Source organism: Engystomops pustulosus, chromosome 3 (genome assembly GCF_040894005.1).
Source record: "Engystomops pustulosus chromosome 3, aEngPut4.maternal, whole genome shotgun sequence".
In the NCBI taxonomy this organism is placed as follows: Eukaryota; Metazoa; Chordata; class Amphibia; order Anura; family Leptodactylidae; genus Engystomops; species Engystomops pustulosus.
In genome coordinates this window covers 162,360,875-162,379,499 of record NC_092413.1, presented here as the reverse complement: position 1 = coordinate 162,379,499, position 18,625 = coordinate 162,360,875, and the positions used below count along the sequence as shown (strand labels likewise).

The window sequence follows — 18,625 nt, the reverse complement described above, 5'->3', positions numbered from 1 at the left end:
CTTAAGTTGAATACATTGCTGACTATCAGATGGTATCAAGATGTGGGACTTTTAATATTCCATGGAGCCTTTATTACTCCCTACATGAAAACCTTTACGACAGTTTAAAATACACTGCACGGTATTCTCTAGAAGTACTTCATGGTTGAACACCAATTTCTCTCTTTCATGGGTGTTCCATGGAGCAGACAACAACAATGGGTGGGGGTTATAGGAGATGTGGGCATGATAATGTTATGATGATTGTATCCTTTATTATGCCTGCTCTACTTTTTGAGTGTATCTTACAGTTTTCAGTTGTGTAAACCATCTTATTTGTAAAAAAAAATATTTTGTAAATGGGTCATCTCCTGGTGACACCATAAAGGTGGCTGGTCACAAACACAACCAACAGCACATGCAGCACATGTTGTAGGTAGATGGACTTCCAACCACCTGGACCCATAATCACAAGAATGCACAATGGACTTATCCTGTTTTTCTCATTTATGTTTTAGCTGTAAATAAAATGGATGACTTCTGAAATTCTGCCAAAAAATGTATTAAGATATGCGGCATCAAGCAGGGATGGCAACTAATATACTTTATGATGGATTTCTTAGCAATGTGGAAACAACATATAGAAATTAATGCAAACATGTACTAGATTGGAATGCAAATAGCTTAGGTGCCAAGAAACCTTGTTAAAGTTTCAACTTGCCCAAGGATGACTCTAGGAAAAACCTTGAAAAATACTTTTAAATCTTCCTAAAAGCAAGTTCTGACATATTAGTTTGATCCACTGATAAAAGACAACCCTACCGATACTCACAGCGTGACTGTCAGGATACATGAGATCAGCGCTGTCATGGCACAAAGTAAATAAATGAAGAAAATAGGACATAATAAAACAGTCTTCTAGTTGTACACAAGTGTAGTAATATAAGTAGCGTATATACTGCATGAAACATTGTGGGAAAAAATTGTCTAATTTACTACTATGTGACTGTCCTATTCAAAATTTGACTGTGTATTCATTTGCATATCAGAAAAACAGCTGTAATTAAGGTATAGCACCTCAGAGGCAGATCATTTTAGGTGATATGGGTAGGACTTTTAACCCCTTACCAGCAGGTTTTTCTGGTGTCAGATGTAAAATTCTGGTGGCAGGTGTTAGTAGACAACTTATTCAGAGAAATTATTCATTTGTCCCAAGATAGAATCACTCCGTTTATTTAGTAAAATGTAACTCATCAGAACTCTTACTTTTATCTTCCTAACCACTTATGTACCAAGTTAAAATCCATCTGAATTAGTTCAAACTTCTGCTGGAAAAAACAAAATGAAGGGCAGAGCTTATCCACAAGTTTTTATTAGCCTTTTGTCCTAGTGCTGACAGGACACAGCAGGGAGGCTTCTGCACCAGCCAGTTGTCTTACAGCCAGTCACAAGATGAGAGACATGGCCTATCTCTTCATAGTTTTCCCTTTTTCTGAGTTTTAATTGTAATTAAAGATAAAAACAGATCAAAAAGTTTGTGTTTTTGTTTGTCATCTTTCCTGTACGTCTCTGGGGAGGAGTGGGTTTTGTCGGTTTAAATACTGTTGTGTATAATTATTCTTTTGTATTACCGTATGTTTTTGAATAAGAAAATAAAGATAAAAAAATAAGAAAATAAAAGTAGGTTAGAAAAATCTAAGGGAAAGGGGGCAATAAATGGATAAAGTGCTAGGATATTTTATTTTAAGTGTATTTCCATGCTCAAATGGGATCTAGAATGGGATCACAATGTGATCTACATGGCATTAATGAAGATTCTTTATGGCTTGTATTGTATTGCTTCAGAGAAGAAATGAGGACCTTACACACTAGAAGTTATGATACATTAATGACATATCATTCACAAGAATCCACAATTTGTTTCATGCTACACGCTGAACCGGAAAAAACAATGAAGAAGTGGATTATGACAAAGCCCACATTCATCTACCTGAAGCACCAATTGGGTACATTTATCTAGTTCTATATTGCCTTGTCCTAACTAATCAAAATACAATAATACACTAATTTGTCCTCAAAAGGACGTTATTGGCCTAGATTCTTCCGCAGTTCCAGGCAGCTGTTATAATGACTTTGGCACTTTGTAAAGAAATATTTGTATAAATGGACTTCCAAAATTAAGCTATGTGAACATTTAACAAATGGGTTTTTCCATTCAAAAATGTTTCAAAAGGATTAATGTTCCAGTTGTAATGGAAAGAACAATATAGACCATGTGTTGTGTGTCATTGGATTATTAGCATCCCTTGGACCCGTGGAGCACAAGGGACCGCTGTGAAACTCATGCTGAAATAATAAGGAAATCCATTGTGAACCAACTGCAATCTGTGCAGACTTGAAATAAAAGTGCGAGAACGTGTTCTGATGTCACTTTCCTTTGTCCTGAACGCTGCAAGTCTTTTCAGCTCTATTGTTAACAACTTTCCTCTGTAAACCGCTCGCTCAGGCTTTAAAATTGCATAGAGTATGCTTTATATGATCACAATTACATAATAAAGTTTTATTTAGCAGAAAAATACCGCAGATTTAGCAAGGGCAGACATTACAGCTCTACAAAATCCTACATAACAATCCCCTGCTAAAGGGGAACGATGGGTGCTCACCAAACATCACCTCACTTTTATGTTAGGAAGCCAATAGATACAATGCAGAATGTGCACTTTTATAGGTGCTCCTGCGGCTGAAGCTAAATAAGCAGCATTCACATTGCAGTCTTACCAATGAAATACAGATCTGACATCCCTTCAAGTTGTAGGAGCACCTTCATTCTAGGTAACAGGCCTAAATGTATGACCTCTTCGAAAACATGAATGTTTCTCTATGCAAGTCTAAATTTGCATGTTTGTTTCTGAAATAAAGGTCATAAATTTTCTTAAACGTTTTAATCTAAGTTTAAAAAAACTTGAAGACTATAATAATACAATCACCATTGATCTTGAGATCCTGTTTAAATATTTTCCGGAGTATCTTACCTTGTAAACCTGTCCATACGTTCCATTTCCAACCAGTTCCACCAATTCAAAAATTCCTGCAGGATCCTATGAAAACAAAAAAGGAGTTGAAGTAAAACACATTCTTTAAATATAGTTCTGTACTAACATCTAAAGAACCTCAGACACATATTACTAAAACCCACTACAATCCAGGGGGGCTTAAAAAGGTGCTTTTCCCCAGGGTCTAGTTGGGAAGTCACTTGGGGATTTCTACATATGGACATCATACAGACGCAGATTAGTTTTATGGATAGACACTCAGGAGAATCCCCTACATACACCATCCTGCCCTTTGGGAGGAAATTTTGGCACCAGTTAAAACCAAGTTTCTGAATGGATCAAGCTCCATCAAAAAACTTACAGCACGGTATAGAAATCCAAAGATTAATCTTGCTTACGGAGAACAGCTCTACTTTTCAGGTTCTCATAGTACATGTGGCAACCCAAGTAGAGCAATATACAGAGTACATGTCATACTCTACACAATGAAGACTAACAGAGGAAGGGTTCAAGAGAGACTATATAATATACTCACACACATCACAAAATCCCTGACCAATTGTAGGTCTACAGATCTTATGTGTCTATATGACGCTTCAGTAAAACAGGGAGAGGAAACAACCTGGTCATCACTAGGAGAATTATTATGGTCATTGGTGCTTCAGTTTTCATCACTCTCATCATGACCCAAACAAAGGTATTGCAAATGATTACCAAAAAGAGAAGGGTGGCTTATAGTGCCCACAATAAATTTGTATTTCTAGAGATCAAAAGTTTGCATTACTTGATTTGAAAGCACCGTTTTAGGGCAGATACAGAAAATTGTCTGTTTTCGTTAGGATGGCTCACAGCTGAAGTAAATGCAATGCTTTTTAATGGATCAGTGCCTACAGCCGTTATGTGAATGGACCGTGCAACCGAGGTAGGGTAAAGAGGTAGAGCATGTACTAGTCAGAACAGTTTTTTGAAAAACCTATGCCAAACTGATGTAAAGATTTTTTCCACGGACGATTTTACTTTATTGCTGAATTTTTGAAAGCATATTGTACAGATAGCCTCAGGTCTTCTTTAGACTATGGGACTAGGGATGTGAAATATAAAAGCCATTTGAAAGGTCGATTATCTGTATCTTGGTGTATTTCCCCAAGGTAACAGGCTGTGTAGCATATCATACATATATCATAAAGCTTTTTACAGGAGAAGAGATTATATTGATGTTAGCTGTGAAATGTGCCAGACATAAAACCTATAAGAAGGGTTGGACCATTTAGAGCACATTCTTCACTCATTAAAATAGTAATAGGTTCATATATTATCAGATTGACCACAATTACACTGATAGAGTATAATTATTGAGTCTATGATGTATGTATCCTATTATACCTTCACTGATTGTTATTAATTTTACTTTAACGCTGCCTAGACAATAAAAACTGCAAAGTGGGGCCTAAAGCCATGCTCCCAAGCTTGAGGAATATCTAATGAATCTCATAGGAATTGTCCAGAATTCTTCATTCTCTCAAGAATCCATTAGTCATCTAGAAATGTGCCTTTCCGCAGCTTGTGGTCTAATAGGAGCAATTCATTAAGCAGTGATGGTTTCAGCCAGGGCTCTTCACTAGTGCCTACAAAAAGTTGAAGTCAATGATCTTCATTTGGGTAACATCATAGTGCAGCGATAGTGAACCTTTTAGAAAGTGAGTGCCCAAACTACCACAAAAACTCCACTTATTTACAGGCGGTCCCCTACTTAAGGACACCCGACTTACAGACAACCCATACTTACAGACAGACCCCTCTGAAATCTGGTGAATCTCTCTGGATGCTTTACTATAGTCCCAGACTGCAATGATCAGCTGTAAGATGTCTGTAATGAAGCTTTATTGATAATCCTTGGTCCCATTACAGCAAAACATGTTTAAACTCCAATTGTCACTGGGGCCAAAAATTTTTCTGTCTGGATCTACCATTATAAAATATACAGTTTCAACTTGCATACAAATTCAACTTAAGAACAAACCTCCGGTCCCTATCTTGTACGTAACCCAGGGACTGCCTGTATTTCAAAGTGCCAACATGGCAATTTAAGCAATAACTTATTGCTTACTGCTTTGTCAACGCTTTCATCGTATTGGCATCCTGAGGACATCAATACAGTAGAAAGAGAAGAAATTCAGATTATTATTGTAGCTTTCCTCCAGAGTCCCCTGTACAGGAATAATTGCAGGGCCCATGGCAGGAGCTCAAATTATAATCCTGCAGTCCCCGGCATCCAAGGATGTATTGCTTTGAAATAGTACTGAGTGCAGATTGTCCTGTGTGACCTGGGACTGCAGGAGGAGGCTATGGGTCCTGTCTTACGAACTCTATGCGGAGGACCTGGGTGCCCACTGAGAGGGCTCTGAGTGCCACCTCTGGCACCCGTGCCACAGCTTCGCCACTCTTATAGTGTGTGCCATGACTTGTTGGACATTATTTTACCCAAGCACAACTTGAACTTTTCTTATCCAAACTACTCACTAGGGTCAGCCGAAGATAAGATGACTGGTGAGCCAACCAGCTCAAAGGGGGCTACAGGTAAATGTGTGACCACAACTCTACTGAAGTTTCTTTAACAAATGAGGCATTGGACTCCTCTTGTGATCGGTGGAAAACTTGACCACTTTGGACCACTATGAACAGAACTACAAATAATACAAATCTGTGCCAACATAGCCAACTAACCATTGACAAAGCCTGTATCTGAATTGTTTTAATTTTCTTTCAATAACATAGGGGTTTAAATCACACTATGTCACAGAATCTATTTTGGTTATTTGCCATCCTAGATTAAAAATGAATGTAAAAAGGTAAAACTTTACACCTAATCTTACCTGTAATGCACACAAACTTATGCTTTTGTGAGGCCCAGAAATACATTGGGGTGTGTGTCAGCCATGGAAACATGCAGGAGGCCTTAAAGGGAACCTGTCACCAGGTTTAACACCACTAAACTACTAGTCCCCTCAGGTAGGATATGAAATGCCCTTTCTAGAATTCCCTCTTTCATGGGAAATATTCCCCAAAATCAGGCAAATATGACTCTTCTTATCCCATTTTCACATGAGATTAGTCAAGTTCAGTGGTTGCAGGAGGTAGCCCCATTTGAGAAGGGTTCTATAGTTCCTTGAAATATGCTTTTTGTGTCATTAAATATAAGCATCTCATCTTTCAGAACACATCAGTTCTGTGAGTTCAATTACTGAACATACAAGCAGATTTAAAAAAAAAAAAAAAAAAAAAAGACACAGGAGCTGTATCTTTATCTGCAGCTTGCATTTCCAACTATGTCTTTAGGTTCCTGCATCTCCGGTTCTGCAGCTCACAAAGCCTTAAGTCTGATAGGATTTGAAAGATGAGATCTGTATCTTTAATATATTACAACAAGGTTTCCCCTTCCAGGAGGGAGGGGGAAAATATTTATGGGCCCCGTTGGTGTATATTCCAATGGTGGCTGGGTAATTAAATTACTTAATTCACGCTCCAAAAAGTCGCACGGCCAGCGACCACTAATACCCTTTAGCCACCAAGATTGGGTAATAAAACTCAACTTTTATTAGATATTATATTAAGACTTCATAGATAAGGAAAAATCATTTAAAATTTGCAGTCTTAATATAATATCTAATAAAAGTTGAGTTTTATTACCCAATCTTGGTGGCTAAAGGGTCTTAGTGGTCGCTGGCTGTGCGACTTTTTGGAGCCTGTATCTTTAATATGACACAAACATGTTTCTAGCCATTACAGAACAGAAGGTAAGGGCTCCTGAAGTGACAGCACCTCCATAAACTCTAAACTTGACTTATCTCATGTGAAAACAAGGTAAGGAGAGTCATATTTGTCTGACTTTGGGGGAAGATTTTTTTTTCTTTAAAGTAAACTGGTGACATTTCACATAAAAGAGGGAATTCTAGAAAGGACATTTCATAGCCTAACTGAGGGGCTAGTAGTTTAAGTGGGGAAAAACTGGTGGCATTTTTCCTTTAAGAAGGGACACCTTGCAGGTTGTTACATTAGAGTCCTCGATTAAGACCTGATTATTTGTTTGTTTTTAGGATATTGGATATTGATGACTTGATACTTTGAATAGGTTACCAATATCAGATAAGTGGGGCACATTCAACACCAAGGACCACTGCTAATCAGTTCTATGAAGGGGCTACAGTCCTTGTCCTAAATACCCTATTTCTGTCCCTCCAAGATTAACAAAATAGTCTTACATGCACAGACACCTAAAATGTAAAGAAAATAGACAATTATACATGTAGCCAAGCAGCTGTTTTACATGGTATAGAGTGCTGGACCCAATATTGTGACCCGTCTCAAGGACCTTACTGATTCATGTACACTCATGAGTTTTTAACTTCATATTTTGTTTCTTCCAAACTAAAATTCTTGGTGTAATGAGAGCCATTTCCCATGACAGCAAGTAAGATGAGCCTGATGACTTAGCTAGCCATTTTTCTAAACTCATAAGTCTGGGTGAATTCAGCCGCTCATTTACAGGGAAGAAATCATGCAGAAAACAGTGTGCATACAGTGTACAGCACGGCCATCCCAGAGTTACCTAAGCAACACTAAACTGTCCCTGAAGAATCTGAGAAAAGAATGGGAGATGACAGTTTTGGTAATCACTGCTGCAGACTTCCAAGAAACGCACAGGTGCATTAGCCGGCTTCTTCAATGTTTAAAAGGCGACTATCAATATTTATGACCTTTTATGTACATATGGAATGAAATGAATAAGTTATTGGAGGTAATGGGTGTTCGTGCAAAAGGAAGAACAGCCATCAGGAGATAAAAAACATGTTACTTAGACATTCGTATAAAGCCACAAACAGATCTTGGAGCTGGAGGTTTATAGAATTCATTATATTGTGTATTTAAAGGGACTGTCAACTCCAGAACTCAAACATGAAATGCAAGTTAGTACCAATAGAAGGGGGGGTTATCTGCTATTTCTATTTTCCACAGAACTTTCTTGGCTGCTTTCTAGCTTATCTCTTAGCATAGAGCTGTGATTTGTGACTGCTGCTGGCTACAAATATTCTGAGGTAGCCAGAGACATCACTTTCCTTATCATTACTCTAGGCTTCTGTTCTTCACCTCGAGCTGCAGGAAGCCTAAAGGAGCACCAATGGTCGTATTCTCCTGTAATGTTTAGGATCAATTGAAGGGAAAAAAAAATCACATACTAATAAAAGGGTTACAAATAAATGCATAGCAAGAACCCAACAATAAAATATTTAAAGTTTATTAAAAGAAAAATAGAAACATCTGCCTCCTTCCCAATGATTGATGTGCACCCAGGTACTGATCATATATCACTTATTATTTGAACTAGAAGATAACATTGTTTTATTTCCAACATTGTCTTTTAGAGCAAAAGAAATGCCAATAGTACATTTTGTAGAAAGTACCACAGAATATACACTGCAGGTATATTTTTTGTTTTGATTTAGTAGCTCCTTTATCTAGGGATATATACACATGGGTCAGATGTATTTGTGTCTGGGTTTCAGTATACATAAATTTATCTGGGTTTATAGATGTGTCATGTCATGTACTATATATAAAATGTATGTTATGTATATGAATTTAAATGTTTGTTAATTAAATGTAAAAAAAGAAATAGACTGCAGGTATCATAGGGAACAAAGCTGGTTTGACCATAATGCAGCGGAAACAGGTTTCCTTAATCACACATTGCTCGTCATCCTACTGACAAGAGTCAAACTTTCAGTCAAAAGAAAAAAAAAAAAGTCAAAAAAATCTAATGCCATCCATCTACACTTTAAATATCAAAGCAGGAGAGTTAGAGTGGACCTTTCACCACCTTTACCAACTGTCTAACCAAATACTCGACCCAATATAATAATTCTTTATTTATATAGTGCCTACAGATTATGCAGCGCTGCACAAATCATGCCAAATTGGTCCCTGTCCGGATGGGGCTCACAATCTAAACAACCTACCAGTATGTTTTGGAGTGTGGGAAGAGACCGGAGGACCTGGAGGAAACCCACGCAAACACGGAGAGAACATACAAACTCTTAATATGCTAATTCAGCTCTGTACTGGCAGATGGGTGTACCTAGGGTGAAGCAAACAGTCTGGGTCTTGCCATCTGATCGTAGAGATCCAAAAATTATTACACCAATTACAGGCAGTTACATACAAGATAGGTTCCTTAGGTTTTTCACTTACCGTATATACCGGCGTATAAGACGACTTTTGAAGACTGAAAAATCTTCAGTCTGGTCTGGGGTCGTCTTATACGCCGGTAATGTTTGTTCTCACCTTTCCCGCGATCCACCGAAGCTCCGCTGCTACACTCCGGCCGGCGGTGACAGCTCCGTGGGTGCCGACGTCGCAGAAAATATGACGTCGGCACGCGGCTCACGTCCTATTCTGTGAGCCGCCAGCGCTCAATGAGCTGTCACCGCCGGCCGGAGTGTAGCAGCGGAGCTTCGGTGGATCGCGGGAAAGGTGAGAAACTGGCCGTTACCTTGGACCCCTCAACGCTGCTCCCGCGGCCTCCCGGTGCGCTCCCCGCTCCCGCGGCCGCCCCGTAGGCTTCCTGGTCCCTCGGCCTCCGGCTCTCCACACTGCTCCCAAGGCCACTCACCAAGTTGCTGCCTGGCCAGCACACTTCCTAGGCTCACAGTATGCCTCCTAACCGACCGTCCTAACCCACTGCAAGATATGTAAGTCCCTATATATGTATGTATAGTTAATGAATGTATGCTATATGTGTGTATTTGCTTACAGTATGCGCTGTATGTATGGAAAAGGGGTAGTCTTATACGGCGAATATATCTTAAACTCTATATTTTAACAGGAAAGTAGGGGGGTCGTCTTATACACCAGGTCGTCTTATACGCCGGAATATACGGTAAGTTGAATTTGTATGCAAGTCAGAACAGGTACATTTTAAAATGTTAACTCCAGATAAAATACATTTTTTTGTACCTGTGACAACTGAAATTTCAAAATAAATAAATTGGTCAGAGAGATCTGCAAGTCAGGTGTCCTTAACCTCTTACGTTAAAGGGGTTATCCGGGTTTAAAAAAATTTTTATGGCCGGGCTGGGGAGGATCACTTCGATCCGTGCCCCTGTAAACAAACACGGGCACGGAAGCCGCGCACAGGGAGCTTCCGGTCTGCGTTGTGGACAGCTCCTCCCATCCGTCCCTATCTCTCAGCGTTGTAAGCGCTGGGAGATGATGCGCATGGGAGCTCCCGGCCGGCCGGAAGCTCCCTGTGCGCCCTTGTACTGAAATCGGCGCACGGAGAAGACGGGCCGCGGCGCGGGACATCGGCAGCACCGGAGGAGGTAAGTCCATGTTTATTATGTTTAAATAGCCCTCCCCAGCCCGGCCATTAAAAAAATTTTAAACCTGGATAACCCCTTTAATGCTAACATTGTAAGAAGAGCAGTCATGGGGTGAGCCCTTACCGCATATTGCAGAAAACACCTACTGCTAGCACCGATCGGGGTAGTAATTCCTTGATTGCCACCAGCAACATCTGAAACATCTTTGTTGAGATCGTTGCTCTCCATGATGTTATCAGAGAACGATGATCGGTTGCCATAAAAGCCTCAGATCTTTGTAAGATAGGTAGGAATGAACAGCCCATCTAGGGTTAAAGTACCCTAGAGGGTCTAAAAAAATTGTAAAATTAAAAAAATATATAAAAAAAACCTAAAAAGTGACCCCCTTTCTTTAAAATGGATATAAAACCAAATAAACATTAAAAATCACAAAACATGGTAGGGCACAAAATATAGAAACAGTTATTCCCGGCGGTGAACCCCATAACGGAAAATCGAGTCCAAAATGCCACTTTTACACCATTTTACAATCAGATAAAAAATGTTGTACACATTGGGGCACATTTACTAAAAACTGGGCAAACTGCACTGCGTGTCTGTGTAGGATTTATTTTCCAGCTTCACAGTACACAGCCTTGAAAACTAAATAGCGTTACTGAGAAGTAAAAAAAAAAAAAAAAGAAGTCAGGTCCCGCCTGTATTTAGTAATGTTGGGGCTAGAGAGAATGGTGCATCTACGCCAAATCCCATAGAGTGACACCTATTAAAGTTGGCAAAATACGTGGAGGTGATGAAAGGTCCTCTTTAAACAAAGCTTAGAATACTAGAAAATACAGGCGGTCCCCTACTTAAGAACACTCGACTTACATACGACCCATAGTTACAAACGGACCTCTGGATATTGGTAATTTCTTGTACTTTAATCCTAGGCTACAATAAACAGCTGAAACAGTTATCAAATGTGTCTGTAATGAAGCTTTAGTGTTAATATTGATTCTTATGACAACCCAACATTTTTTTAAATCCAATTGTCACAGAGACCAAAAAAGTTCTGGCTGGGATTACAATGATAAAATATACAGTTCCGACTTGCATACAAACTCAACTTAAGAACAAACCTACAGACCCTATCTTGTATGTAACTCGGGGACTGCCTGTACAAAATAACAGAAGGTGGAAATGTACTTTGGACTATTATTGGCCAAACAGCTATTCTAAAAGAGACGTGGCAAAAGTTGCGGTCAGGCAAAAAGATTTTCCAGCATAAAAAAAATGATCTTTCAGGGGTTCTCATACGAGTGGCCATGAGTAGCACAAGTTACAATCTGTGGTTTATTATTATCTACTGGACAGAAACAGACTTGTCAGTCAGGCAGTGAGACTGTGATGAACCCTTTGATAATATACACTCTACAAAGCACATCGAAAAAGTCACTATTCCAACCCTGTGCTTACACCAACTGCCTGGGTGGAACATAAAATGAACAAATCACAATGATATTGTTTCTGATAATTACTTTCCAGTTTTATTGAATTTTTATGTATTTTGTGTTTAGTAACTCTGCAGCTATTTATGCACAATAATGATGGAAATAAGTAAAAGCGACTTGTGCCCAAGGTCTTCTCTTCCATAGAAAGAAAGGAATCCTAACCAGTTTGCTGCATCATTATTACACACCACTGGCCTGGATTCCTCCGGCTGAAGTTTACAAAGGACACTGGACAGTGTGTATGTGCTACACTTTATGGTTCTATAGCCAAGAAAGAGAATTAATAACTTATAAAGCTCGCCTTTCTGTCATAAATTATGCCGCTGAGCACCACTTCTGTCAGAGGTAAAAATAGAGCCGGCTCTGCTAGGAATGTATCCCTTCCACTTGCTTGCGCAGGTTTTAAGTACAACTTCAAGGGTGATTTCGGGTAATGAGGCGACTGTCCGCTTTCTAAACTGAGAGTTAAACAGAGTAACACCAAGCAACTCATTGCTGAAAACACTTCTTAATACACAAAAACACAAATATTTGGAACTCTCACCAAAAATAAATAATAACTAAAAATGTTATTGCTAATTTATGGGCAGAGTCAAATGAGCATCCATTAAAAAAAAAAAAAAAAAAAATCTTTTAAAGAGAAAACCTACAGTATTGGCACTACAACATGGCATCAACGTTATTTTATTATCCATTGTGATAAACCTTTGGCTACTTGCCCATCAAGGTTTGCAGTGCTTAGGTCACAAATAGTGGTCCATGTGACATCACCGTGTGATCCGCTTCTGAGCCTTTGTCCACAAAGCCCTCTGTGTTATCCGTTGTCATCAGAAGGCTTGCATATAATGTCGCTAGCTTGCTCCAAACCACTGTTGGCGTAATTTATGTGCAAATACAGAAAGCGCACAGATTACATGCATGTGTCTTCCATATTTTTATCTTATAGGACTTCTATGGCAAGGCCCCGAGCCACAAACACAGGCAGGAAAAGTACTGGCTCTATTAAATAAACTAATAACACATGACCAAAAATATCAGTTCATTTGGGCAGCATGGTGGCTTAGTGGTTAGCATTACAGCCTTGCAGCACTGGGGACCTGGGTTTAAGTCCCAGGTCAAAAACTGCAAAGAGTTTGTATGTTCTCTCTGTGTTTGCATGGGTTTCCTCTGGGTCCTCCGGTTTCCTCCACACTCCAAAATATACTGGTAGGTCAATTAGATTGTGAGCCTCATTGGGGACAGGGAACAATTTGGCAAGTTCTGTGCTGCGCTGCGTTATCTATGTGTGCTATATAAATATAGGAATTATTATAATAATTATTATTATGTGTATGCAGACTAAAAGCTATATTTTCCTCTATGAATTGTGTACTAAACTAAACTTGAATACTTAGCCATACGAACAGCAGAATTTCAATGCATGCAAAATGCTGCAGAAAAGAGGAGATCTGCACATGTATAGCAGCTATGGGTTTATTCATAACTTACAGAAGTGTTATCAGCAGCTTACAATTTCCTGACACAAAGAGCATAGACAGGAACTGCCTTGTAGCCAGACTATGCTCTAATGACCTCCTCACATAGCCACCATAGTAAACAATAGTAGTAATGATCTTAGCAGCGCTACACACTAAATAAATATTTTTAATCCTACTTATATAAACAATCCATGATTACAAAGACCGGCTATTGTGTGGGTCAAAATTCCTGCCAAAGAGGTGGATCATTCTCCAGTCTGCTACACTGACTTAGGAAGCTGTGTATGAGCATCCGATATATATGTAGCTAATGATGGTTCCAATCCAGGTCTCTGTGCAGCATTCAAGATTTCAGAAATGGGCACTCCTGGCATAGCAGTGTGGCATCCATCAGCCTCATGTACATGACTTAGCTGCCACGACCAGACACCGATATACATATGATTTGTGGGATAACCCTTTAACAGTCTTATGATCTGTGGTAATAAGACTGTATGGGCACATGTTTAATTCTTAGTAAATCTATCACCTACATGGAAAGGTAAGACCGGTAACCTGCCAAACACTGGACAGGTAGGTTTCTTTTTCATTGTCATATATGCATATATACAAGTCAATCATATGGATATATTATACAGTTAATGCATACATGTGCCGTTTTATATTGTTTTTTCACTATATTTTACAGTAATAATAAATCATGCTAAGCCATTGTTGATGGGTTATTCCCACTAAGACTAGATTCTTAAATATACTCAACAAAATTACACATTCTCTAATTCACTGTTAATAACAAAAATACAGCATTTCACAGATATAAGTCCAAGCTGTCTCTATCAGTCCTGGTGTACACAATTTTGGCTGCCCCAGGATCCGACCGTTAATCTTCTGACTCTTTCTATGTGTCAGATACCAGTGAATGTTCACAGGCTAAAGGAAAGTGTATGGTGGTGATTATAATGACCACAAAGTGCCTTATTGATTTTGAGTGTCTTAGGAAAAAAATGTTTAAAGAGGACCTGTCACCCTATTTATCGGCACTAGGAGCTGCTTACTAAAGTAAGCAGTTCATAGTGCTTGAACAAACGCTGCAGTGTTAGAGTGATAGCGTTACCGGAAACCGGGTATAGTGTAATTTTCGAACAGCTCGCAAAGCTGTCCGACGTATTCATGAGGGGGCGGGGTTGGGGCGTGACTAGGGGCGGTGACTGCCGCCTAGCGCGCGGCAGTCAATGCCGGGCTATGGAGCGAGCGGGCGGCCCCTCATGAATAAATCGGACAACTTTGCAAGCTGTCCGATGATTACACTATACCCCTCCGCAGTGTTTGATAGCGTTACCGGAGGTTTCCGGTAACGCTATCACTCTAACACTGCGGCGTTTGATCAAGCACTAGGAGCTGCTTACTTTAGTAAGCAGCTCCTAGTGCCGATAAATGGGGTGACAGGTCCTCTTTAAATAATATAACAGTATGTCCAACATCCATCCAACAAGAAAGCTCTCTTTTGTTAACCCATACAGTAGGTTCTGAGCAACACGGTTGTTCAGTGGGTAGAACTACAGCCTTGCAGCGCTGCGGTCCTGGGTTCAAGTCCAATCCAGATCAACATCTGCAAAGAGTTTGTATGTTCTCTCCATGTTTGCGTGGGTTTCCTCCAAAACATACTGGTAGATTGATGAAATTGTGAGCCCCATGGGGACAGGAACTGATTTGGCACACTGCGTAATCTGTGTGCGCTATATAAATAAAGGAATTATTATTGTTATTAGGTAAACCTGTAAACTGATAATCTAAGCACATTGTCAGCACACAGCATATCACAGAATAATAATAATGTGTCTGCTTAGAGAGTCCCCACTCACACTCTGGAATCTTACACTGACCATCACTGAGTGATAGGAGCTAAAGCAGCAATAACACTGAGTCAAATTGTAAAGTAAGGGGTTAAAATGATCTTTATTGTGCAAATAAAAATACAAAAATCTGAAAAACTTTCTTTCATGGGCAAACCCGTTTAAGGACTGTAGTGGCAGGTACTAGCAAGTTCTACACTGTGCTAGAAAAAGTACACATACAGTCACATTCTAGGCCAGAGTAGTTGAGTTTTCACAATTCAATGTGAGACAAGGAATAAAGTCAGTACTGCAGAGTTCGTGAAGTGGAAGATAGACAAGCCCAAATCTCCAGGTTCACAGATTTTGATAACCCAGGATCTTCCCTGGAATTAGATTCAGCACCTCTACTATGCATCAGCAAGTTACTCTGTCTAAGTGCACTGTGCACCCAAGGGAAATTAGGAACTCAGTGGCTTAATATGCAATGGAGTACAGGAACATAGCTCTAAGGAAATGTTAAAAAAAAAGTTGGAAGGGCCATATAGAGAACCTTATATTGCATAGCAATCTGTGATGGTATGGGATTTGGAGAAAAAATAATGTCCACAGGTCATCAGGTTCTGGTTACTAACACTACAGCACACGAATAATAGGACCTAAGAGATTGTATGTAAGAAGTGCCTCTATTTTATGTGGAGGATTGTAACCAGCAATGATCTGACTATAGTGTGCTGTGGCTGCTGTGTCTCCTGGTCATTCATTAATTCACCAACAAGGAGACCTACAGCAGGTACATCACCGACCCCACCGTGCACCCACTGCAGTCTATGGAGGTTTGGCAGATGCCCACTTACTCACTCTGACTCCACCTGTCCTATTCTACACCCCGGGGGTAACAGTCTCTGCATAGGAAGCCCCAAGTGCAAGTTTTTATAGTTACAAATTAGGCAATGAATATTGCTCAATAGACCTTGTGTGTGTGTGCTGTGTAACAAATCAGATGTCATAACTATGTTGTAACATGTAGTCATCCAGTGTGAACAGGCTCCATGGCACATGATGAACTCCAACACGAGGATGGGCCAAATGTCTTCCATTTATAAATGATGCAGTTTATATTAGAATATACAGATCATTTTTATGTTGACAAGTTTTTTTTTTCTACAGGCAAGTTACATTTTACTTTTGATTCATGAATGTATTGCGGGTCTCTTGTTTTTCTTTGCCCACAGTTTCCACATTTTGGAAACTTATGAGAGCAAATACATCCCCATAACTGAGCGTTGTACCACCACATCCTGGACATGTATACTGAAGCCTGCCCTTATGCAATTCATTTGTGAGAAAAACATAAATGCTTCTGGTTGCAAGAAGAAGTTGCATCTTATTGAAATATTATATTGTGCTTTTGGTATAAAATATTGGAATATCAGTTTCTGAACCTCTTCCTCTTTACATTTTTACTACTTACAAGCTGTGGGAATCTATGTATATGGTAACTATTTCATACTAAAGTTATTTAGAAACAAATAATAAAATAGTAGTTCAGGGTCCATAATGCCCAATTGTTAAGAGTGACCTGTGGGACCCTACTGATCAGCAAAACAAACCTGGCGGCTAATGTTACGTTTTCCTACCACTATACAGGCAGTCCCCTACTTAAGGACACCCGACTTAGAGACGACCCCTAGTTACAGCAAACCTCTCTGACCACTGACCTTTGGTGAAGCTCTCTGGATACATTATTTTAGTCCCAGACTGCAATGATCAGCTGTAAGGTGTCTGTAATGAAGCTTTATTGATAATCCTTGGTCCCAGCAAAAATTTTTGAAAATAAATTTGTTACTGGGACAAAAAAAAATTTTGTCTGGATCTACAATTATAAAATATACAGTTCCTTCTTACATACAAATTCAACTTCAGTACAAACCCAAGGAACCAATCTTGTACGTAACCTGGGGACTGCCTTTAGTAGAAATAAAGTAGTACTCCTTCAAATTAATGGGCTCAAGGGTGATATGTTCTTTGTATGCACATTTCAGCAGTGATAAACAGATAAGGATCATGAGACAAGGGGTACTCCAGTCATTGACTTATATAGGTGATAAACTCTAAATTGGGAGTTGTAATGGCTGACCCAATTCCACAAAGCCACAAGACCAAGGCCAGCAGGCGCATGGAAGCTGCTGCTCCCTCCTAAATCTATATAGCACATGTCCATATGTCATCGCCCACCCTGCCCAAGGAATAGGACCGGCTGTAAAATTTGCTTTCAAATACTTATTACAGGAGAAGAAAAGAATAGAGCACGAGACAGGGCTAGGGCCTAACGTGCAGATCAGTGGGGGTCTCAGTGATGAGACCCCCACAGATCATGAAAACGAGGGATCTTAATCTCTATGGAGCTGACGGAAATGGCAGAGCGCCGCTCTCACTGATCTCCGTCAGCTCCATAGAGATTAATGGAGCAGAACGGTCATGCATGGCCGTCTTTTTCATTAGTCGAATGGAGCAACTGACCACTCGTTTTGGTGATCTGTGTCATCACTGAGACCCCCACTGGTCAGCAAGTTAGGCCCTACCCCATGAGAAAACCCATACGTTCAGGAGAAAACCCCTTTAATGAATTATGTGATGAGCGTTATTTAAAAATGCTTAAAAGTTAACTGAAATGTTGAATAATGTTTTGTACATTTGTATATAGTCTTGTGGACATATTTCATATTTTTTACTATTTTGAAGGTTCCTGTTACATATACACACAGTATTTGAGGTTTTTTGGACATTATGCTTAGAAATTGTCCATCCATCAATTGCTGGCTGCATGAATGACCCACAGGGATTTTCAAGTATTTTCTGTATAAGGAGACACCAGAAAGTAGGGATCAAAAGCAAGCCAGGCAGCTCTGGAACTACACTAGTAAGTGGATCAGAATCATTACTAATGTTGGACCCCCATTCTGAACCTGGTAAGTATATTTCATTCGGCTAATCACCTTTTGGAAGTTTTCAAGATTTTGGCGGATTTGTCACATAAACAATTGGTTTATAACCAATTCTGCTCTCAATTATAACCCTGCAATATTGTCAGTGTGACAACGGAAGGAAGGGGTCTTCACTGCTCAGGGAATGTAAAACAGAATAGCCAGGGGGAGTGTGAAATATTTAGCAGCTTCCTCCAATTGCTAATTACATTTCTCTACTTCCTCCATCACAGTCTTGTATTTCCTAATGCTTTTCAGCAATTTCTGCTCAAGAAACATTCACGGGAGCCTTAAATGCCAGCTGTGACATGAGGACAGCTCTGCAATTACCACAGAGACACAGCTAAAGTATATTTGGGCAGCGTGTTTTGTTAGTTATGTAACCATCTGTGCTATCAATCCTGTATTAACCCCTTCAGGACCAGGTCCT

The 18,625-nt window shown here is 39.7% G+C and overlaps 1 protein-coding gene across 16 annotated transcripts in view; it reads right to left on the bottom strand.

Annotated features, from left to right (window-relative positions):
• TNIK (TRAF2 and NCK interacting kinase) overlaps positions 1–18,625 on the bottom strand; it is a 169,872-nt gene that overhangs the window by 137,000 nt on the left and 14,247 nt on the right. For all 16 annotated transcript variants that reach the window (XM_072142812.1, XM_072142806.1, XM_072142801.1 and 13 more), the window contains exon 2: positions 3,012–3,077. In XM_072142812.1, coding sequence (XP_071998913.1) covers positions 3,012–3,077 — 66 coding nt within the window. The remainder of the gene's footprint in view (positions 1–3,011; positions 3,078–18,625) is intronic.